Source organism: Scyliorhinus torazame, chromosome 13, assembly GCF_047496885.1.
Source record: "Scyliorhinus torazame isolate Kashiwa2021f chromosome 13, sScyTor2.1, whole genome shotgun sequence".
Lineage (NCBI taxonomy): Eukaryota > Metazoa > Chordata > Chondrichthyes > Carcharhiniformes > Scyliorhinidae > Scyliorhinus > Scyliorhinus torazame.
This window is the reverse complement of record NC_092719.1, coordinates 131,372,874-131,397,497: the sequence shown is the minus strand read 5'-3', so window position 1 is coordinate 131,397,497 and position 24,624 is coordinate 131,372,874. Positions and strand designations below refer to the sequence as shown.

Genomic DNA, 24,624 nt, shown 5'->3' with positions numbered 1-24,624 from the left:
CCTCCCTCAGTCTAAAGATGTACAGTTTTAGGTTGTCCTTTAGTGTCCAAAAAGATTAGATGGGGTTATAAGGATCGGAAGGGGTGTGGGCCTAGATAGGCTAGCTCTTTTGGAGGGTCAGTGCAAACTCGATGGCCAAATGGCCTCCTTCTGCATTAGGGATTCTATGATTCTATTGTAAAAGAAAATGCTCAGATTGCGAGTATTTCCACCTCTCCCATCTTGGAGCTAAGCCCACATTATTTTTCTCTGCCCAGTCAAGGTTAAAGAAACATGTTTAGGTGAGCCAAAAGGCTGTCTATAATCTATTTTTTGAGCATACATACATATGAGGGCATGGTATTAGTGAGTTCAATCAGCTCTTATGAATGAATCACACATTTGATTTTCTTTGTGTTCTTTTGCATGCAGGTGTGCTAATAGTACATTAATTTTGTAGATTTGCAGTAATTGAGCAGCCTATGGGGGGAGGGCAAGACGCACAACAGCTGGGTATTTGTGTGTTCACTGTTGCAATAATGAAACATCCCATGTATTTCCAAGGAAGGACAAATATTGCTTAAATTCTGATGAAAGTAAAATGTGTCATCACAGTGAAAGTATGGAAATGTCATTGAACAAATCCAGGACATTACTCTCTGAGCAAATCTCACCATCTCTGGCAGTGGGGTTCCAGTCATTTATATCCACAATGGCCTGCTGAAGAGCAAAGACCGTATTAAATCACAATCAAGTGCTGAGGAAAAAAATAAAACCCAAAACTTGTATTTTGGCAATGCTGTCATGGAGAAGCACGTCAGTTTATGATTGACTGTTAATAATCCCTGATACTGACCAACCATTACAAAGTGAAGGATTTAGGCCAGTCAGATTTAATTGAAGATAGCATAAGAGTAGTGATAATTCATGTACCATGAATGCCTTGTAATTGGAGGATCATGTAGATGAAACTTTCTCCTTACTTTGTTACATTATTCACTGCCCGTTGCCTTGTATATGACCAAAGCCTCAATCTTAACCTGGCTCAGGATTGGTGAGAGCACAAGATCCCAGGTATTTGTTAGCACGGACGTTCATAACTCTCCAACCCAATTTTAACATGTGATCTGTGAAAACTTTCAACTGATATATATATATTAGAATATTCTCCTTGTACAGAAGTATATCAGTGTTGTACTCTGCAGTCCACAGCTCAATTTCATGGGACTATTTCCTTATGGGTATGTGTCTTTGGCTCCCTTCTCAACTCATGGAATTTATGATCCTGGCTGTACTGGGAGAAGAAACCTGATTGAGTACCGAACACCTGGAGCTTCCTTGAAGGGGGTAGTCATCTCTGTGCCTACTCTCAAGCAACTTGCATTGACCAATTGCCCTGTAAAATGATGGCACACCAAAATGAAATAGAAAGGAGCTCCTCCACATAAGAAATAAAGTATTTGAACTTTTCTCCTCAGGTTATTGTGGTATCCTGATGACTACCACTCGCTCTCCAAAGTTGGCACTGAAGCTGATATGTTCATGAATATTGCTTTGTGGTTTGCCTTTGCGTTGGACATTACTAAAGCAGTTTGAGACAATCTGACACATTGAAGACAGTTCACCTCAAATCAAATGTGTGTGCAGCTATGCGAAGATGTCTGTTTGCAAATGGATTTCCTTTTAGCTATATGGCAAGGCTGCACATCCCCATACCTTTATATGAAATTTATTCAAGTATTAAATTAGCTCAATGGTAGCACTCCTGCCTCTGAAACAATGATTATGAATTTATACCCCACTCTGGAAATCGAGTAGATAATTTTCAACTGGCATTTGTGTGTGATAGCATGTGAATAGAGCTTTGTTAGAGGTGGCCTCTTTTGCAAGAATTGTTAAATAGAGGTCTATCTACTTTTAAGAGTCCTTCCTGATGATTCTCTTATTCCCCTTGATTTTTGCCATTTCCTTTTTGATCCATGGATGCTTAATGGACATGTATCTTTAAGTCAAGCAGCAGAGAGAATGAAGAATTCAACAAGTTGCATCATGTGGTGATAGTTTTCAAGCAACAGAACTCGGACCGTGAGAGATGAGGCAGGACTTGGTTCGATTTGGCTGGTGGCCAAAAGGATATATTCTGCACAGTAACAGGTGATGATTGGATCCTGCCTGAGTGGAATGGTTCCCAGAGGCCTAAGGAAAGCAAAGTTGAGACCTGGACACAGAGAAACAAGGACCTGCTCTTTCTCTTTCTCCTTCATGTTTTCTCCAGCAAAGCTGTATACAGAAACCGATTGAATCTACAGTGACAACCTTGAAATGAAAGCTTAGATTTAAGGAAGAAAAACTGCATAGACGTACCCAGATTCTGTATGAACCTGCAGTGAAAACCTCAAACTGAAAGCCTGGATTCAAGTAAGGTGTGCCGGAAACAACAATCTGAAACAAACTCTTACCATTATCATTGTTTGCACCCCTCTCCTCCCCTCTGTGTTTGTCTGTCTTGTGTGTGTGTGTGTATATAGAGGGTGGGATGAGTTTAAGTGGGGGAGGAGAGGGGGATTAGGGATTAGATTATAGTTAACTTGTTGTATTTGCTGCATATTTTATTATAGTTAGCATTACTAATAAACTTAATTGTGTTTAAATTTACAAAACTGGTGACTGTCGTTATTGGGCAGTTAAGGGTGTTTTCCTAAAAATTATTAGCTAATTCAATTGTATTGCGACTCCGGGTCAAGTGGGGCTAGAATTGACCGTGCACTAGCCCAGGACGATGTAACACTGCCTGTTCAAATGCATGGAAATGATCCCAAACCATTATTTGAATATAATCAATGAATTCTACTTGTATCCTTGCCAACATTTATCCATAATCATCAAATAAATTATCTGATCATTTGCTATTTGAGGGACTTGGCTGTGCATGTGTTGGCTGCCATGTTTTTGCACAAACCGGTGAATAATTTCAGAACAAACCTATTGGCTGCGAAATACATTGGGACATCGTGAGGATGTTAAAGGTGCTATATAAATACACAGTCTCTCTTGTCTTTATAAACCTGCAAGTTTCAAAAATATTAATCTTTCTGACTAGGTGGCTCGTCCTTCTGTTTGCCTTACCACCCTATTTTGGATGAGTGGATCATATCAGCATAGATATTTAAGACCCAAATTTGATTTCAGAATAAAAATACTCTTTCTTACTGATCGCATTGGAAATGCTGCTCTAGAGTAGGAAAGAGCAGTTTTTCAAAGCTCAAGATGTAGTGCATGGTTGGGGATAAATCAGTGGCAACTTTAACCTGCATTATAACTGACGACTGTACCCAACTATTTTCCCACAGTTGATTCCTGAACTTGGGTACAAAGATTTTTTTTTTTAATGTGTTGTGTTGTTTCTTGCACATGTGTGACATAAATATAGAAATGAAGATAAGATCAGATTTTATTTCTATTCATGCACTTTAATAGCAACTATTATGTTATGAGTTAAAGATATCATTGAAAATTTGGACGTTCAGATTTAGACTCTTGTATTGCCTGTGCCAGGTCCATCTCTCTGACAATTTTGGCATTGATGATTTTGTTCCAGTCAATTGTCGTGTGTGTAAATGGCAGCTGGCGCCGAAGACCCTTGAGCAGAGAATCCAGCTTTTGATAATTGTCCATTAGGCCAAGCTGGAGGGAGACAGAAATAAGAGGATTTTCTTTTTGCTAATCAGAATTGAATATATTCCACGAAAGAGAAAATGCTGGAAAATCTCAGCAGGTCTGGCAGCATCTGTAGGGACAGAAAAGAGCTGACGTTTCAAGTCCGATGACTCTTTGTGAAAGCTTTGACAGAGTCATCGGACTCGAAACGTTAGCTCTTTTCTCTGCCTACAGATGCTGCCAGACCTGCTGAGATTTTCCAGCATTTTCTCTTTAGCTTCAGATTCCAGCATCCACAGTAATTTGCTTTTATCCAGAATATATTCCACTTTTATTATTGCAAAGTTTCAAGCTTTCACCAATGATTTTCAGTTGTAATGTGCCTTAATAAAACAAAATCAAAGCTGCATTTGAATACTGGAAGCCTCCTTGTTGTTGAGATGCTCCTGTCCCTCAATGTCATTTGGAGTTTTTGTACAGTGAAGAACAAAGAAAAGTACAGCACGGGAACAGGCCCTTCGGTCCTCCAAGCCTGCACCGACCATGGTGCCCGTCTAAACTAAAATCTTCTACACTTTCGGGGTCTGTATCCCTCTATTTCCATCCTATTCATGTATTTGTCAAGATGCCCCTTAAAAGTCACTATAGTCCCAGCTTCCACCACCTCCTCCGGCAGCGAGTTCCAGGCACCCACTACCCTCTGTGTTAAAAAACTTACCTCGTACATCTCCTCTAAACCTTGCCCCTCGCACCTTAAACCTAGGCCCCCTAGTAGTTGACCCCTCTACCCTGGGAAAAAGTCTCTGACTATCCACTCTGTCTATGCCCCTCATAATTTTGTAGACCTCTATCAGGTCGCCCCTCAACCTCCTTCGTTCCAGTTAGAACAAACCAAGTTTATTCAACCTCTCCTCATAGCTAATGCCCTCCATACCAGGCAACATTCTGGTAAATCTCTTTTGCATCCTTTCTAAAGCCTCCACATCCTTCTGGTAGTGTGGCCACCAGAATTGAACACTATACTCCCAAGTGTGGCCTAACTAAGGTTCTATACAGCTGCAACATGACTTGCCAATTTTTACACTCAATGCCTCGGCCAATGAAGGTAACCATTCCGTATGCCTTCTTGACTACCGTCTCCACCTGTTTTGCCCCTTTCAGTGACCTGTGGACCTGTACACCAAGATCTCTCTGACTGTCAATACTCTTGAGGGTTCTACCATTCACTGTATATTCCTTACCTGTATTAGACCTTCCAAAATGCATTACCTCACATTTGTCTGGATTAAACTCCATCTGCCGTCTGGCTGCCCAAGTCTCCAAACGATCTAAATCCTGCTGTATCCTCTGACAGTCCTCATCGCTATCCGCAATTTCACCAACCTTTCTGTCGTCCATAAACTTACTATTCAGACCAGTTACGTTTTCCTCCAAATCATTAATATATACTACGAACAGCAAAGGTCCCAGCACTGATCCCTGCGGAACACCACTAGTCACAGCCCTCCAATCAGAAAAGCACCCTTCCATTGCTACTCTCTGCCATTTTTTGATCTAGCCAGTTCTGAAGAGGAACTGAAGATATCAAATGTATGTGGATAAACAATTCCTCTTTTTGACAAAGGTATTGCTTCTAAAGTTTTTTAGACTTCTGTCTCCATGAAGCAAAACACTTCTGTATTTGTTTGGGGAGGGGTTGATGCGACAGGCAAATGAGTTAATCATTTGCTACTCTACAATTTCTATCACCGTGTCCTACCTCTGTGGGCAAATGAAGAAAAACTCTGTCATAAAGACTTGTGATCCCGTTACAATTTTAATCTACAAATCTTGTTTTATGAGGGTCAGATGATATAAACTGTGACAAGTTAGCTTGAAGTGTTCATTTCCTGGATAATGTTGACTGGTAATATTGGAAAAAAGAAGAAAATCTAAAAACGTTTAGTTAAAACTGAAAGAAAAACAGATTTTTAAAGGGTACATACCTGCAACATTGTCATCTGCCTTTTCATTTTGCAGATGATGTGTATTTCCAGAAATTTGTGTTTTTAATACTAATTGTTTGCTGGCTCAAAATTGACTGGCAGCCATCCAGAACTACTTTTTTTTTAATAAATATTTCATTGAGGTATTTTTGGTATTGTAACAACAAAATAAACAATGTACATGAAACTATAAACATAGTGCAAAAGCCGTCTCCCTTCCTTACAGGTCCCACCTTTATTAACCCCCTACTCTGAGCTAAACTAACCCCCCCCCCCTTCTACTGACGATTAATTTTCCGCGAAGAAGTCGACGAACGGTTCCCACCTCCGGGCGAACTCTATCAGTGACCATCTCAAGGTGAACTTGATTTTCTCCAAACAGAAAGCTAGCCATGTCTGATAGCCAGGTCTCCGACTTCGGGGGCTTTGGGTCCCTCCAAGCTAATAGTATCCGTCTCCGGGCTACCAGGGAAGCAAAGGCTAGAACATCTGCCTCTTTCTCCTGGATTCCCGGGTCTTCCGAACCCTGAAAATTGTCACCTCTGGACTCAGCGCCACCCTTGTTTTTAACACCATGGACATGATATCTGCAAACTAGCCATCTGAGATGGCCACTTCCAGAATACAAAATGAACACTCGCAAAGAATGGAGGGAACTGTGGACAATGTTAGGAAAACAAGCAGGCACAGAGCCTGTATGCATATTGGAGAGACAGCTCCCAGACGAAATTGAAACTATAGGTCAATTAACGTATTGATGGCCCATCTCCGGGAACAAAGGAAAGACACTCAAGCAACCGATATTGTTTCAGACATCCCGGCGCCAGTTCCCCAACTGAAAGCACAAACAAAGCAAGGCCAACGGCCACCAAAGACACGCACAGCCATCAGGGCACCCACCCCTTTATTGGTCAAGATCAATACCAGTGATCGAGAAGCAGCCCAATTAATTGGGGCCAAGTTTAAGGCCCGCCTAAAAGCGCGCGAAGCCCCTCCGGGTATAAGAAGGAACCCCCATAAGAGAATTGCTCTCTTGGATTTGGCTCTCAAAGCGGAGAGACCCATCCACCAGCTGCACCGGAAGCAAGTAAGTCCAAGGTCAACGCTCGCTACCAGACGGACGACCTTAGCTGTTCTCCTGTACCACTTCGAACCCAACAACCTCAGATCCGAACAATGGCCATTGTTCCTCTGACTGAGTGGGCACCCGAAGCAAAGTATAGGCGTTAGCATTAGAGATGGTTTAGTTTGTAGTACTTTGTGCATGAGTTTATATTACTGTGTGTGTAAATAAATAGTATTGACTTTGAACTAACTAACTGGTGTATTGGCTCTTTGATCAGTATTCAGGTTGGAACCTTGTGGCGGTATCGAGAGATACCTTGCGACTCTAAAGTAAACATAATTAGGATTAGGGAAGGCGACCATATTGACCGCCATATTCATAACCAGAGAAACCGAGCAACAAAACCCCTGCCAAAATCCCCCAAGCTTCGGACATGTCCAGAACATGTGGACATGGTTCGCTGGTCTTTCCGCACATTTTGCACACCTGTCTTCCACCTCAAAGAATCTGCTCATCCGGGCCACTGTCATGTGAGCCCGATGAACGACCTTGAATTCTAACAGGCTGAGCCTGGCACATGTTGCGGACGCGTTGACTCTACTCAACGCATCCGCCAATAGACCACCCTCTAACTCTCCTCCTAGCTCCTCCTCCCACTTGCGCTTCAGCTCCTTGGTCTGCGTCTCCTCTGACCCCATAAGTTCCTTGTAAATGTCAGAGACGAGACTTCCGGGTGCGGCGATGACCAGCTGAGTCGCACGTTTCGGCAGCTCCCTGTGAAACGGACTTTTGGGCTCTTGATAGGAGCCCCAACGGCAATTTTGACGGCTAAAAACTGTGCGGTAAACCAGAAGGGAATCCCCCCTGGATACGGATGGAAAAAGGAGGGGGAAGTGGCCAGATTGCAGTGGATCCTTTAGAACAGCGGAAAGGCAAGCAAAAACCAAGATGGCGTCGGAAGGTGGCAGTTTAACATGGGGCCCTGAACAACAAGAGTTCTTGAAATGCTGTGTGGAAGAGATCAAAAAGGAAATGAAGAAAGAGCTGTTGGCCCCGATACTACAGGCGATCGAAGGGCTAAAGGAGGAACAAAAGAGCCAGGAGCGGGAGCTTCGGGTCGTGAAGGCAAAGGCAGCCGAGAATGAGGACGATATACAGGGCCTGGTGGTGAAGACGGAGGCGCAGGAGGCACATCAGAAACGATGTGTGGAAAGGTTGGAGGCACTGGAAAACAACGCAAGGAGGAACAACCTGAGGATTCTTGGTCTTCCTGAAGGTGTGGAGGGAGCGGACGTCGGGGCATATGTGAGCACGATGCTGCACTCGTTAATGGGAGCGGAGGCCCCGGCGGGTCCGTTGGAGGTGGAGGGAGCATACCGAGTGATGGCGCGAGGACCGAGAGCAGGAGAAATTCCCAGAGCCATAGTGGTGAGATTCCTCCGTTTTAAGGATAGAGAAATGGTCCTTAGATGGGCGAAGAAAACTCGGAGCAGTAAATGGGAGAACGCGGTGATCCGCGTTTATCAAGACTGGAGTGCGGAGGTGGCGAGAAGGAGGGCGAGCTTTAATCGGGCCAAGGCGGTGCTTCATAAAAAGAAGATAAAATTTGGAATGCTGCAACCGGCAAGACTGTGGGTCACATATCGAGAGAGGCACCACTACTTTGAGACGGCGGATGAAGCGTGGACTTTTATTGTGGAAGAAAAACTGGAATGAGCGGGTTATTAAAAAGAACGTTCGAACAAAGTGGTGGGGCGAATGTGGGGGGCAAAGAGGGGTTTTATGTACTAATCCTGCGATGTGGTAACTTTTCTCTCTCCCACAGGTGGTGATGGGGGGAGGAGGGGAGGTGGAGGAGATGGGGCGTTGGCCATTGGGGGCGGGGCCAAGGGAGAAGCGCGGGCTTGGTTCCCGCGCTATGATAATCATGGCGGGAATAGAGAAGCAGGAAGGAGGGGGCGTCGCACGGTGCGAGCCGAGGTCACGGGGGGAAGCCGAGGTCAGCCAGAGTTTGCTGACTTCTGGGAGCAACATGGGGGGAGTAATTACGCTAGCGGGGGATCTAGCGGGGGGGGGTGGGAGGGGGGAATTACTGGGTTGCTGCTGCTGGGGGGAGCTGGTATGGGAGAGGATGGGCGGGGGGGCACCGCCTGGGGGAGATACAGCTGCGTGGGAACCGGGTGAGGAGCTGGAAAAAGGTGATGGCTAATCGACAAGGGGGGGGGGGGGTAGGAAGCCCCCCAACTCGGCTGATCACGTGGAACGTGAGAGGGCTGAACGGGCCGATAAAGAGGGCACGGGTACTCGCACACCTTAAGAAACTTAAGGCAGATGTGGTTATGTTACAGGAAACGCACCTGAAACTGATAGACCAGGTTAGGCTACGCAAAGGATGGGTGGGCAGGTGTTCCATTCAGGGCTAGATGCGAAAAACAGGGGGGTGGCTATATTAGTGGGGAAGTGGGTAATGTTCGAGGCAAAGACTATAGTGGCGGATAACGGGGGCAGATACGTGATGGTGAGTGGCAAACTACAGGGGGAGACGGTGGTTTTGGTAAACGTATATGCCCCGAACTGGGATGATGCCAATTTTATGAGGCGGATGCTAGGACGCATTCCGGACCTAGAGATGGGAAAGCTGATAATGGGGGGAGATTTTAATACGGTGTTGGAACCAGGGCTGGATAGGTCGAAGTCCAGGACTGGAAGGAGGCCGGCAGCAGCCAAGGTACTTAAAGATTTTATGGAGCAGATGGGAGGTGTAGACCCGTGGAGATTTAGCAGACCTAGGAGTAAGGAGTTCTCGTTTTTCTCCTATGTCCATAAAGTCTACTCGCGAATAGACTTTTTTGTGCTGGGTAGGGCATTGATCCCGAAGGTGAGGGGAACGGAGTATACGGCTATAGCCATTTCGGATCACGCGCCACACTGGGTGGACTTGGAGATAGGGGAGGAAACAGGAGGGCGCCCACCCTGGAGAATGGACATGGGACTAATGGCAGATGAGGGGGTGTGTCTAAGGGTGAGGGGGTGCATTGAAAAGTACTTGGAACTCAATGATAATGGGGAGGTCCAGGTGGCAGTGGTCTGGGAGGCATTGAAGGCGGTGGTTAGAGGGGAGCTGATATCAATAAGGGCACATAAAGGGAAGCAGGAGAGTAAGGACCGGGAGCGGTTGCTGCAAGAACTTTTGAGGGTGGACAGACAATATGCGGAAGCACCGGAGGAGGGACTGTACAGGGAAAGGCAAAGGCTACATGTAGAATTTGACTTGCTGACTACAGGCACTGCAGAGGCACAATGGAGGAAGGCACAGGGTGTACAGTACGAATATGGGGAGAAGGCGAGCAGGTTGCTGGCACACCAATTGAGGAAAAGGGGAGCAGCGAGGGAAACAGGGGGAGTGAGGGATGAGGAAGGAGAGATGGAGCGGAGAGAGTGAATGGAGTGTTCAAGACATTTTATAAAAAATTATATGAAGCTCAACCCCCGGATGGGAGGGAGAGAATGATGGGCTTCTTGGATCGGCTGGAATTTCCCAAGGTGGAAGAGCAGGAAAGGGTGGGACTGGGAGCACAGATCGAGGTAGAAGAAGTGGTGAAAGGAATTAGGAGCATGCAGGCGGGAAAGGCCCCGGGACCGGATGGATTCCCAGTCGAATTCTATAGAAAATATGTGGACTTGCTCACCCCGGTACTGACGAGGACCTTTAATGAGGCAAAGGAAAGGGGACAACTGCCCCCGACTATGTCTGAAGCAACGATATCGCTTCTCTTAAAGAAGGAAAAGGACCCGCTACAATGCGGGTCCTATAGACCTATTTCCCTCCTAAATGTAGATGCCAAGGTCCTGGCCAAGGTAATGGCAATGAGAATAGAGGAATGTGTCCCGGGGGTGGTCCACGAGGACCAAACTGGGTTTGTGAAGGGGAGACAGCTGAACACGAATATACGGAGGTTGTTAGGGGTAATGATGATGGCCCCACCAGAGGGAGAAACGGAGATAGTAGTGGCGATGGATGCCGAGAAAGCATTTGATAGAGTGGAGTGGGATTATTTGTGGGAGGTGTTGAGGAGATTTGGTTTTGGAGAGGGGTATGTTAGATGGGTGCAGCTGTTGTATAGGGCCCCAGTGGCGAGCGTGGTCACGAATGGACGGGGATCTGCATATTTTCGGCTCCATAGAGGGACAAGGCAGGGATGCCCTCTGTCCCCATTATTGTTTGCACTGGCGATTGAGCCCCTGGCGATAGCGTTGAGGGGTTCCAAGAAGTGGAGGGGAGTACTTAGGGGAGGAGAAGAGCACCGGGTATCTTTGTATGCGGACGATTTGCTACTATACGTGGCGGACCCGGCGGAGGGGATGCCAGAAATAATGCGGATACTTGGGGAGTTTGGGGATTTTTCAGGGTATAAATTGAACATGGGGAAAAGTGAGTTGTTTGTGGTGCATCCAGGGGAGCAGAGTAGAGAAATAGAGGACCTACCGTTGAGGAAGGTAACAAGGGACTTTCGTTACCTGGGGATCCAGATAGCTAAGAATTGGGGCACATTGCATAGGTTAAATTTAACGCGGTTGGTGGAACAGATGGAGGAGGATTTCAAGAGATGGGATATGGTATCTCTGTCAATGGCAGGGAGGGTGCAAGCGGTTAAGATGGTGGTCCTCCCGAGATTCCTCTTTGTGTTTCAGTGCCTCCCGGTGGTGATTACGAAGGCTTTTTTTAAAAGGATTGAAAAGAGCATCATGGGTTTTGTGTGGGCCGGGAAGACCCCGAGAGTGAGGAAGGGATTCTTACAGCGTAGCAGGGATAGGGGGGGGCTGGCACTACCGAGCCTAAGTGAGTATTATTGGGCCGCTAATATTTCAATGGTGAGTAAGTGGATGGGAGAGGAGGAGGGAGCGGCGTGGAAGAGATTAGAGAGGGCGTCCTGTAGGGGGACTAGCCTACAGGCTATGGTGACAGCCCCATTGCCGTTCTCACCGAGGAACTACACCTCAAGCCCGGTGGTGGTGGCTACACTGAAGATTTGGGGACAGTGGAGACGGGTTAGGGGAAAGACTGGAGCCTTGGGGGGGTCCCCGATAAGAAACAACCATAGGTTTGCCCCGGGGGGAATGGATGGGGGATATGGAATGTGGCAAAGAGCAGGAATAACGCAACTGAAAGATCTGTTTGTGGATGGGAAGTTTGCGAGTCTGGGAGCGCTGACCGAGAAATATGGGTTGCCCCAAGGGAATGCATTCAGGTATATGCAACTGAGGGCTTTTGCGAGGCAACAGGTGAGGGAATTCCCGCAGCTCCCGACACAAGAGGTGCAGGACAGAGTGATCTCAAAGACATGGGTGGGGGATGGTAAGGTGTCAGATATATATAGGGAAATGAGGGACGAAGGGGAGACTATGGTAGATGAACTAAAAGGGAAATGGGAAGAAGAGCTGGGGGAGGAGATCGAGGAGGGGCTGTGGGCAGATGCCCTAAGCAGGGTAAACTCGTCGTCCTCGTGTGCCAGGCTAAGCCTGATTCAGTTTAAGGTATTACACAGGGCACATATGACTGGAGCACGGCTCAGTAAATTTTTTGGGGTGGAGGATAGGTGTGCGAGGTGCTCGAGAAGCCCAGCGAATCATACCCATATGTTTTGGTCATGCCCGGCACTACAGGGGTTTTGGATGGGGGTGACAAAGGTGCTTTCAAAAGTAGTAGGAGTCCGGGTCGAACCAAGCTGGGGGTTGACTATATTTGGGGTTGCACAAGAGCCGGGAGTGCAGGAGGCGAGAGAGGCCGATGTTTTGGCCTTTGCGTCCCTAGTAGCCCGGCGCAGGATATTGCTAATGTGGAAAGAAGCCAAGCCCCCGGGGGTGGAGACCTGGATAAATGACATGGCGGGGTTTATAAAGCTAGAGCGGATTAAGTTCGTCCTAAGGGGGTCGGCTCAAGGGTTCACCAGGTGGTGGCAACCGTTCGTCGAATACCTCGCAGAAAGATAGACGGAATGGGAAAAAGAAGGCAGCAGCAGCAGCCCAGGATCGGGGGGGGGGGGTGGGGGGGGAGGGGTGGGGGGGGGGTGGGAGGAGGAACCAGAAGGACTGTCAGGGTTGTTAATATATACTGTATAGTATGTATAGGTCGTTGCTACAGATAATTATATATTGGACTGTTAAATTATATTTTTGGAGAGTGTTACTTGTGACAAGGCAGTTGCCAATTAGGGCTAGTTTTCATTTTTGTTATTTATTATTTATTCATTTTTTGTTTATAAAATAGGTCATTGTTATTTGTGTTGTTATAATATTGTGTAAAGGATGCACAATGTACTGTGTTGGTTGACCAAAAATTTTCAATAAAATATTTAATTAAAAAAAAGTAAATGTCAGAGACACTCCCTTCTCCTACCCACCCTTTGGAAACTCCCCTGCCCTGAATCCCCCTTAGCGGTAGGAGCGGGAAGGTTGACACCTGTTTACGTAGGAAGTCCCGCACCTGCAGATACCTGAATTTGTTTCCTCTCGCCAACCCAAACTTCTCCTCCAGCGCCCTCATACTCGGAAAGCTCCCCTCGATAAACATATCCCCCATCCTCTCAATCCCTGCTCTCTGCCATATCCGGAACACCCCATCCATAGTTCTCGGGGCAAACCGGTGATTATTACAGATTGGGGACCAGACCGATGCTCCCTCTGCTCCCACATGTCTCCTCCATTGCCCCCAGACTCTCAGGGCGCCACCACCACGGGGCTGGTGAGGTACCATGCCAGCGGGAACGGCAGAGGCGCAGTTACCAACGCCCCCAGACTGGTACCCTTGCATGAAGCCGCCTCCATACACTCCCATGCCGACCGCCCCCCCCCCCCACCACCCACTTCCTGATCATGGCTATATTCGCCGTCCAGTAATAGTTACTAAAATTTGGCAGCGCCAGCCCGACCTCTCCCCGACTCCGCTCAAGCATTACCTTCCTTACTCGTGGGATCTTGCCCGCCCAAACAAAGTCAGTGATCACTTTGTTGACCTGTTTAAAAAAGGACCGCGGAATAAAGATGGGGAGACATTGAAACAGGAATCTCGGGAGGACCGTCATCTTCGCCATCTGCACCATCCCAGCCAGTGACAACGGAAGCGCGTGCCATCTGCGAAAATCGGCCTTCATTTGGTCTACTAGTCGGGCCTTTTTTTATGCAGCTGGTCCCATTCCCGCGCCACTTGAATGCCTAGGTAGCTAAAGCTTCCCCCTACTAATCTAAATGGCAGCTCCCCCAATCGCCTCTCCTGTCCCCTCGCCTGGACCGCAAACATCTGACTTTTCCCCATATTTAGCTTATACCCTGAAAACCGGCCAAATTCCCCTAGAATCCTTATGATTTCTTCCATCCCCACTATTGGGTCCGATACATACAGAAGCAGGTCATCTGCATCGAGCGAGACTCTGCTCTCCTCCTCCTCCTCCGCCCGCCCCCCCCCCCCCCCCCCCACCTGCCCCCCCGGATCAGCCCCATGAGGCTCTCAGAGCAATTGCCAACGGCTCTATCGCTGGCGCGGACAACAGTGGGGAGAAGGGGCATCCCTGTCTCATCCCCCGGTGCAGTTTAAAATAGTCTGATGTTGTCCTATTCGTCCGTACGCTTGCCACAGGAGCCTGATACAGCAACCTGACTCAGTCAATATAGCCCTGCCTAAGTCCAAACCGTCCCAGTACCTCCCACCAGATAATCCCATTCTACCCGATCAAAAGCCTTTTCTGCATCCATTGCGATCACTACCTCCCTACCTTCCGGGGGCATCATGGTCACGTTTAACAGCCTTCTTACATTGGCCACCAACTGCCTGCCCTTAACAAACCCCGTCTGGTCCTCCCCAATAACGTCCGGAACTCAATCCTGGAGGACAAAATTTTGGCCAGCAATTTAGCATCCACATTCAAAAGGGGGATCGGCCTGTAGGACCCACACAGCTCTGGGTTCTTGTCCCGCTTCAGAATCAGCGAAATCGTGGTCTGTGACATCGTCAGGGGCAGCACCCCTCTTTCCCTTGCCTCATTGAACATCCTCATCAACACCGCAGATAACTTTTTATAAAACTCCACTGGGTACCAGTCCGGCCCTGGGGCTTTACCCGACTAAATGGCCTTCAGACCCTCCACTATCTCTTCCAATCCGATCGGGGCCCCAGCCCTTCTACCAGATCCCCATCCACCTTTGGGAAATTCAGCCCCTCCAAGAAGTGCCTCATCCCCGCCGGCCACATGGGGGGTTCCGACCTGTACAGTCTACTGTAGAAATCCCTAAACGCCTTATTCACCCCTGCTGAATCTCCAACTAGGTTCCCATCTCCGTCATTTACTTTCCCTGGCTGCCTCCCTCTTTCTAAGCTGCTGTGCAAGCATTCTGCTGGGCTTCTCTCCATGCTCATAGATCGCCCCCCTTGCCTTTCTCAGCTTCTCCACCGCCCTCCCTGTGGTTAACAAGCCGAACTCCACCTGTAGCCTCCGCTGTTCCCTTAAAAGCGCTGCCTCTGGGGTCTCCGCAGACATCCTATCGATCTGTAGTATCTCCTTTATCAGTTGGTCTGTCTCTGCCCTGTCCACCTTCTTCCTATGGGCCCGTATCGAGATCAGCTCCCCTCTGACCACCGCCTTCTGTGCTTCCCAGACCACCGCTGCTGAAATTTCCCCCAATGTCGTTGACCTGCAGGTAATTCTGAATACATTTCCTCAGCCGCTCGCACACCTCTTCATCAGCCAAAGGTCCCACATCTAACCTCCATTGCGGGCGCTGGTTACGGTCTTTACTAGCTTGACCGGTCCAAGCCAGGGTCAATAACTGTTGAAGTCCCCTCCCATGACCAGCCTGTGCGAGTCCAGGTCCGGTATCTTCCCCAGCATCCTCTTTATAAAATGCACATCATCCCAATTTGGCGCATACACATTTACTAATACCACCTGCATCCCCTCCAGTTTCCCACTGACCATAATTTACCGACCTCCCACATCCGAGACTATTCTACCCGCTTCAAACATCACCCGCTTATTGATCAGGATCGCGACCCCTCTCGTCTTTGAGTCTAGTCCCAAGTAAAAGACCTGACTGACCCAGCCTTTCCTCAATCTAATCTGGTCAGTTACTCTAAGGTGCGTCTCCTGCAACATTACCACGTCCGCCTTCAGTCCCCTAAGATGCGTGAACACACGTGCCCTCTTGACCGGCCCATTTAACCCTCAAACATTCCAGGTGATCAGCCTAGTTGGGGGGCTTATTGCCCCCCCCTCCCCCCTTCGCCGATCAGCCATCCCTTTTTTTGGGCCCGCCTCCAGCCCATGCTCCGCGCCCCCACCGGTCCGCCCCCAGGCAGCCTCCGCCCCCAACCTCCTCTCTGTCCCTGAGCCCAAGTCCCTCCCTCGTCAGCAGAACATTTATCTCCCCCCCCCCCCCCCCCCCCCCCCCCCCCCCCCCCGGAGTAACAACACTCTGTAACCCAACCCCTTTAATAAACCGGACATATGCACACCCCCCACCGCGCTTCCGTGAGCTCGCCCGCCCAGCTAGCTTGGTGGTCCCATCCCTGGTGCCAGATAGTCTCCCACCTATTATTCTCTCCCCCCCCCCCCCCCCCCCCCCACCCCGCTCATACAAACATACTCCAACATCAAACTATCCCCACACAATTGCCCGGCAGAAAAACACCAAGATCTAAACAAGCACACCTCCATCCCCCAACAGTGCAAATGGAAACCTTAACTAACTCAGCTCTACCGATGGTTCCAAATCAATGCAAAAGGCATTACAAACAGCTTCCACAAAATGAGAAACTTTTTAAAAAAAGAACAGAAAAACAAAAACAAAAAAAGGAACAAGAACGTTGCAGCAAAGTTCAAAAGTTCTCAGTCCACGGACTTCCAGTTGCGGCTATGCCGAGGTAGGTCGCACGTTCGGCAGCTCCCGCCAGGAACAAACTTTTTAGGCTCTTTAGAGGGGCCCCAACGGCAATTGTTCAACGGCTCCCAGTGTGGGAAGGTGACAGCAAGGTTCCCCCGGTACTGTATGGATTGGACTAGGAGTGGAGCGGTTAAGAAAGTGATTTTGGTGCAGCGGAAAGTGCGAGGGAGGAGAAGCAAGATGGCGGCGGGTGGACACCAAGCAGCGTGGTCGCAGGAGCAGCAGGAGTTCCTCAAACGCTGCTTTGCGGAACTGAAGGCAGAAATGCTGGCGCCAATGAAGGCGTCGAGTGAGAAGCTTGTGGAGACCCAGAAGGCCCAAGGGGCGGCGATCCGGGAGGTGCGGCAAAAAGCCTCGGAGAACGAGGACGAGATCTTGGGCCTGGCGGTGAAGGTGGAGGTGAACGAGGCGCTGCACAAGAGATGGCAGGAAAAATTTGAGGACCTGGACAATAGGTCAAGGAGGAAGAATCTTCAGATTCTGGGTCTCCCTGAAGGAGTGGAAGGGCCCGATGCCGGGGCAAATGTGGGCACGATGCTCAATTCGCTGATGGGCGCGGGAGCTTTCCCGAGGCCCCTGGAGCTGGGTGGGGCTCATCGGGTCCTGGCAAGGAGACCCATAGCCAACGAGCCGCCAAGGGCTGTAGTGGTGAGGTTCCACCGCTTTATGGACAGATGGGCCATGAGATGGACCAAAAAAGAACGGAGCGGAAGGTGGGAGAACACGGAGATCCAAGTCAACCAGGACTGGAGTGCAGAGGTGGCTAAGAAGAGGGCTGGTTTCAACCGGCCTAAGGCAGTCCTCCATCGGAAGGGGGTGAAGTTCGGGATGCTGCAGCCAGCGCGATTGTGGGTCACGTTCCAAGATCGGCACCACTATTTTGAGACGCCTGATGAGGCGTGGAACTTTATCCAGACTGAAAAGTTGGACTCGAACTGAGGGTTTGTCGCGGGGGGTGTTTACTGCATTTTGGGAATGTGCTTTTTGTTGTGGGGATGGGTAAATGGATTTGATGTGGGGCTGTGTGAGAGTGTGGCCATCGGTGTTGGAGGGGCAGGGCCCCGCGGAGGAAGATGGGGGGGGTGGAGGCCCGGGGATGGGGAGTTGGGGTAAGGCCGCAAAAAAGGAGCTGCGCCAGATGAGGGGCTGTTTAGCACAGGGCTAAATCGCTGGCTTTGAAAGCAGACCAAGGCAGGCCAGCAGCACGCTTCAATTCCCATAACAGCCTCCCCGAACAGGCGCCGGAATGTGGCGATTAGGGGCTTTTCACAGTAACTTCATTGAAGCCTACTTGTGACAATAAGCGAATTTCATTTTCATGAGGTGGGGGCTCGGATGGAAAGCGCGGGCTTTTTCCCACGTTAGGGAAAGATGGGGGCGGGGCCGGGGGGAAGGGCGGTGCTGGAGAGGAGCGCACACTGATTGCCAAGGGGTGGGGGGATTCTCACACTGGGGGGTCGATGGAATGGCGGGAGAGGCCGGGGTCAGCAGGAGTCAGTTGACTTACAGGAGTGTCATAGGGGAGCAAAATGGCTAGTGGGGGAGGGGGGGGGAACTGGGTTGCTGCTGCATTGGCCAAAGGGGAGCTGGGAGTAGGAGAGTAGTCGGGGCGGGGGTCGCCGCCTGGGGGACTGGAGGGTGCGGCATAGAAAAGGAGATGGCTAGTCGGCAGGGGGGGCGGCGAATAGCCCCCCGATCCGGCTGATAACTTGGAATGTGAGGGGCCCCTGAATGGGCCGGTCAAGAGGGCCCGGGTGTTCGCGCACTTAAAGGGACTGAAGGCAGACGTGGTTATGCTCCAGGAGATGCATCTGAAGGTGGCAGATCAGGTTAGGCTGAGAAAGGGATGGGTAGGGCAGGTCTTTCATTCAGGGCTGGATGCGAAGAACAGAGGGGTTGTAATATTGGTGGGGAAGCGGTTGTCGTTCGAGGCGCTGAATATTGTGGCGGATAATGGAGGTCGATATGTGATGGTGAATGGTAGGTTGCAGGGGGTGCGGGTGGTACTGGTGAACATATATGCCCCGAATTGGATGATGCCGGATTTATGAAACGCATGCTGGATCGGATTCCGGATCTGGAGGTAGGAAGCTTGATAATGTGGGGGGACTTCAACACGGACCCAGCACTGGACCGTTATAGGTCCAGGACGAGTAAGAGGCCTGCTGCGGCCAAGGTGCTCAGGGAGTTTATGGACCAGATGGGGGGAGTGGATCCATGGAGGTTTGCCAGGCCGCTGGCCAGGGAATTTTCCTTTTTTCCCCACGTCCATAGAGCCTACTCCTGGATGGATTTTTTCATCTTGAGTAGGGCGCTAATCCCGAAAGTGGAGGGAACGGAATATTCGGCTATAGCCATCTTGGACCACGCCCCGCATTGGGTGGAGCTGGAGTTGGGGGAGGAGACGGACCAGCGCCCGCTGTGGCGCCTCGATGTGGGACTGTTGGCAGATGAGGGGGGGTGCGGGCGGATTCGGGGGTGTATTGAAAGATATTTGGAGGCCAACGACAACGGGAGGTGCAGGTGGGGGTAGTCTGGGAGGCGTTGAAGGCGGTGGTCAGGGGAGAGCTAATCTCCATTAGGGCCCACAGGGAGAAGAGAGGGAGAGGTTGGTGGGGAGATTTTAAGGGTGGACAGGAGTTATGCAGAGGTCCGCGAGGAGGGGCTACTTAGGGAGCGACGGAACCTCCAGACGGAATTCGACCTGATGACTACGGGGGAAGCAGAGGCACAGTGAGGAAAGCGCATGAGGCAGCGTATGAGTATGGGGAGAAGGCGAGTCGGATGCTGGCACATCAGCTTCGTAAGAGGGAGGCGGCGAGGGAGATTGGTGGAGTTAGGAATAGAGGGGGGGATACGGTGCGGAGTGCTGTGAGAATAATCGAGGTATTTAGGGACTTCTATGGGGATCTGTACAGGTCTGAGCCCCCGGCGGGGGAGGAGGGGATGCGACGATTCCTAGATCAGCTGAGGTTCCCAAGGGTGGAGGAGGAGCAGATGGTTGGGCTTGGGGTGCCGATTGGGCTGAAGAAGCTGTTAAAGGATTTGGGAGCAAGCAGGCGGGGACGGCCCCGAGGCCAGATGGGTTCCTGGTTGAATTTTATAGGAAATATGTGGACCTGCTGGGTCTGTTGCTGGTGAGGACTTTTAATGAGGCGAGTGAGGTGGGGACCTTGCCCCCGACAATGTCCAGGGCACTGATTTATTTGATTTTGAAGCGGGACAAGGATCCATTGCAATGTGGGTCGTATAGACCGATCTCGCTCCTCAATGTTGACGCTAAGTTGCTGGCGAAGGTGCTGGCTAGGAGGATTGAGGACTGTGTCCCGGGGGTGATTCATGAGGACCAGACGGATTTGTGAAGGGTAAGCAGCTGAATACTAATGTGCAGAGGCTCCTCAATGTGATTATGATGCCCTCTGTGGAGGGGGAAGCGGAGGTAGTGGCAGCTATGGACGCGGAGAAGGCCTTTGATAGGGTGGAGTGGGAGTATCTTTGGGAAGTGTTGCGGAGGTTTGGGTTCAGGGAGGGGTTCATCAGTTGGATCAGGCTACTATATAGAGACCCTGTGGTGAGTGTGGCTACGAACCGGCGGAGGTCGGAGTACTTTTGGCTGTACCGGGGGACAAGGCAGGGGTGTCCCTTATCCCCCTTGTTGTTTGCACTGGCAATTGAGCCGCTGGCATGGCACTCAGGGAGTCCAGGAAATGGAGGGGATTGGTTCGGGGGGGGGAGAGAGAAACACCGGGTGTCGTTGTATGCCGATGACCTGTTGTTGTATGTTGCGGACCCAGTGGAGGGGATGGCGGAGGTAATGCGGATCGTTAGGGAGTTTGGGGACTTTTCGGGGTATAAACTCAACGTAGGGAAGAGAGATCTCTTTGTGGTGCATTCAGGGGACCAGGGAAGGGGGATAGACGAACTACCGCTGAAGAGGGCAGATAGGAGCTTTCGGCACCTGGGGATCCAGGTAGCTAAGAGTTCTATTCTCTAGGTCCTCCACCTTCTCCAGGAGCTTCTTCTGCTGGTCTCTCAGCATCCCCACCTCCAACTCCACCGCAGTTTGATGTTCCTCCTGCTCAGCCAGAGCCTTCTCTACCTTCTGGCTCACCCGATCTTGGGCGTCCAATCTAAGCTCCAGCCGCTCAATTGACTCTTTTATCGGGTCCAAGCAGTCCCATTTCTGCTTAGCAAAGCCTGCCTGAATAACTTGAAGCAGCTCCTCCATTGACCGCTGGGTCGACAAACCAGAGGTCCAGTCCACCGCCATGCTGTCTCCTGCTGCAGATTCAGTTCAAGCCTTCTCTGTTTTTTTGTTTCTGCCTTTATGAGCACTTCTAGTCCTTCTCTCCGATGCACCGATGTGGGAATTAAGTACACAATTGCCTCTGTCAGCAGTTTTACAGTTCAAAATTTGGGGAAAAGGTCCAAAAGTCGGACCAGAACGGGAGCCACCAAATTTGTGACTTACTCCTTCATAGCCGCCACTGGAAGTCCCATCCAGAACTACTTAATCAGATATAATTACTTTAAATCCTACTCAGGATGTTGGCGTTGCTGGAAAGCTGGCTTTTTTTTTGTTGCTCATCTCTAGTTGTCCTTGAGAACCTGTTGCTGGTCCACCTTTCTTGCACAGCTGCAGTCTGCGTGGGGAAGGTATTTATACAGTGCTGCTAAATATGGAGTTCCAGCATTCTGACCCCGTGGTGGTGCAGAAATGGTAATATATCCAAGTCAGGATGCTGAGAGATTTGGAGGTGACTAAATATATTTGAGAGGCCCAGTAGCTTGTGATTTGAGACCACAGATGAGCTCATGTAAGGACTATGTAGGTGGAAGCTGGAGATGTTTTATGGGAGAAGCTGGGTTGGGAGGCAGAGGAGAAATACTGTTCTCTTACAGATGAGTTAATTTGATTTCACTGATAGATGAAAGCAGTCCTGTGTAGGCAGAAAGAGGGTTTTGGTTCTTGCCGATTTTTGAATGCAGCCAAACACAAATTGTGCTCTCGGATGTATACTAGATTTGCAGCATAAGGCATCCTCCATGATGAATTTTTTATTGTAATGAATTATCCAACAATTTATTACCTAGAAGGGAGTGTAATCCTAGCTATAGACAGGCTGGCAGACTGCAGCATTTTGTTAACATCACCATTGTGTCTTTCACCCAGCTGGCAATTACCAGCTGGCAATTAGCCCATGTAATCAATGTTGAATGTCTAAAGCTACAAAAAAAGCTGCAGTGCAAGAGGGGCGGGTCGAAGGCAAGGTCCATAAGGAAGTGTATGACAGAACACAAAATGTTCACTATTAATTACACATGCCATGTAAAAACACAGTTGAAATTGTCCTTTTTAAGGATCTGTACTGGAAAAAGAAAGGGTCATTGAAGTATAATTAATTGCTCATAATGATGTGTGGATAAAGATTGCCTCGTCACCACTGATCCCAAAGAAGTGGTAGAGTAGTTGAGAACAACAATTCAGTCACCTTATTCCTAATTTTCCTATTTCTTGATTTCATTAATCTGGGTAATAATGAAAGTTATTTTACTTGGTGAATGTCAGATAGCATAAACACCTAAATTTCAGATTTTGCAAATCAATACTTAGAAGGCCAAAATGGGGGGGTGCTTTGTTTTTTAAATGCTGCTTTACCAGTGTCTACCTAAACATTGTGTGTATTAAATAAACATCAGCCAAGAGCTACCTGGAATTCAGTGTCGGCATTTTCAACCATTTTCACGAACTCTGCGGCTCCTTCACACTCATCCTGGTGGGAGAGAGAAAAGTTAGAGATGGAAATGTAAGACAACTAGTCAACCTCAGTGAGCGAAAGAATGTAATTGCACTCTTACCTGTTATGTGTCTTTAATTTATTAATTTTCTTTCCTCTGCTTCCGTATTTCTCTTTTTCTTCCACAGAATCCCTACAGGGCAGAAGGAGGCCATTTGGCCCATCAAGTCTGCACTGACCCTCTGAAAGAGCACCCTACATAGGCCCTAACCCCTGTCCTATTCCTGTAACATGACCTAACCTACACATCTTTGGACACTAAGGGACAATTTTAGCATAGCCATTCCACAACCTTTTTATTAAAAAAATTATCAGATGTGGGCATTGCTGGTTAGGCCAACATTTATTACCCATCTCTAGTTGCCCTTCAGAAGGTGATGGTAAGTTGCCTTCTTGAACCGCTTCAGTTCCTGAGGTGTAGGTACACCCACAGTGCTGTTAGGGAGGGAGATCCAGGATTTCGATCCAGGAATTTGACCCAGTGACAGTGAAGGAACGGCGATATATTTCCAAGTCAGGGTTGTGAGTGCCTTGGAGGGGAACCTCCAGGTGGTGGGGTTCCCAGATATCTGCTACTCTTGTCCTTCTAGGTGGTAGTGGTCGTGAGTTTGGAAGGTGCTGCCAAGGAACTTTTGCGAGTTCCTGCAGTGCATCTTGTAGATGGTACACAAGGCTGCCACTGTTCGTCGATGGTGGAGGGGTTGGATGTTTGGGGAAGGGGTAGCAATCAAGCAGGCTGCTTAGTCCTGGATGGTGTCGAGCTTCTAGAATATTATTGGAGCTGCATTCATCCAGGCAAGTGTAGAGTATTTGATTACACTCCTGACTTGTGCCGTATAGATGGTGGAAGGGCTTTGGGGAGTCAGGAGGTGAGTAACATGCTGTAGGAGTCTTTAGGGCAGCATGGTGGCACAGTGGTGAGCATTGCTGCCTCAGTTTGATCCCGGCCCCGGGTCACTGTCCGTGTGGAGTTTGCACATTCTCCCCGTGTCCGTGTCTGCGTGGGTCTCGTCCCCACAACCCAAAAAAGATGTGCAGGGTAAGTGGATTGGCCACGCTAAATTACCCATTATTTAGAAAGAAAAAGAACTGTACTCTTTTCTTTTAATTAATGATTTTTTTTCTTTTAAGGATTCCTAGTCTTTGACCTGCCCTAGTAGCCACAGTATTAATATGGTTAGTCCAGTTCAGTTTCTGATCAATGGTAACCCCCAGGATGTTGATTGTGGGGAATTCAGCAATGGTAGTTCCATTGAATGTTAAGGGCAATAGTTAGATCCTCTTTTGTAGGAGATGTTCATTGCCTGGCACTTGTGTGGCATGAATGTAACTTGCCAGTTGTCAGCCCAAGCTTGGATATTGTCCGGGTCTTGTTGCATTTGGACGTGGACTGCTTCATTATCTGAGGAGTCGCGAATGGTGCTGAACATTGCGGAGTCACCCGCAAACATCCCCACTTCTGACCTTATGATGGAAGCAAAGTCATTGATGAAGCAGCTGAAGATGGTTGGATCTGGGAAACTACCCTGAAGCATTCCTGCAGTGATGTCTTGGAGCTGAAATGATTGGCCTCCAATCACCACTATCATCTTCCTTCATGCCAGATATGACTCCAACCAGTGGAGAGTTTTCCCCCGATTCTCACTAACTCCAGTTTTGCTAGGGCTCCTTGATGCCATACTCTGTCAAATTCTGCCTCATCTGGCATTCAACTCTTTTGTCCATGTTTGAACCAAGGCTGTAATGAGGTCAGGAGCTGAGTGACCCTGGCAGAACCTAAACCGAGGGTCCATGAGCTGGTTATTGCTGAGTAAGTGCCGCTTGATAGCACTGTTGATGACTCCTTCCATCACTTTGTTGCACATCTTTGGACTGTGGGAGGAAACCAGAGAACCTAGAGGAAATGCACGCAGACACTGGGACAACGTGCAAACTCCACACAGTCACTGAGCCCGGATCCCTTGCGCTTTGAGGCAGCAGGGCTAACCACTTTACCACCATTCCACCCGCACTCTGCTGCTTCTCTCCCCGACCTCACTTTGCATCTCTCTTATTTCTTTTTATTTGGAGGGTGATGCCGTGTGGCGGGGAATGGTACCATCATAATTGCATTTGGGCTGGTAGTTGTAGGAAATATGGGAGTCTTCAGTGGATCTGGTCTCACCTTCCCACGATCAGTTATGGTTCCACATGGCTTGGTCAACCC

General features: G+C 49.2%; 2 protein-coding genes across 4 annotated transcripts in view; one reads left to right on the top strand and one right to left on the bottom strand.

Moving 5' to 3' along the window:
• Positions 1–3,520, top strand: part of LOC140388279 (acylamino-acid-releasing enzyme-like) — a 92,701-nt gene extending 89,181 nt beyond the window's left edge. For all 3 annotated transcript variants that reach the window (XM_072472159.1, XM_072472161.1, XM_072472158.1), the window contains one exon: positions 1,458–3,520. In XM_072472159.1, the coding sequence (XP_072328260.1) occupies positions 1,458–1,575 (118 nt within the window). In that variant the 3' untranslated portion in view covers positions 1,576–3,520. The remainder of the gene's footprint in view (positions 1–1,457) is intronic.
• Positions 3,436–24,624, bottom strand: part of LOC140388280 (F-actin-capping protein subunit alpha-2-like) — a 100,225-nt gene continuing 79,036 nt past the window's right edge. Inside the window, exons 9-10 of the mRNA XM_072472162.1 lie at positions 22,332–22,394; positions 3,436–3,663 (exon numbers count right to left, since the gene is read on the bottom strand). Coding sequence (XP_072328263.1) covers positions 3,484–3,663; positions 22,332–22,394 — 243 coding nt within the window. The 3' untranslated portion in view covers positions 3,436–3,483. The remainder of the gene's footprint in view (positions 3,664–22,331; positions 22,395–24,624) is intronic.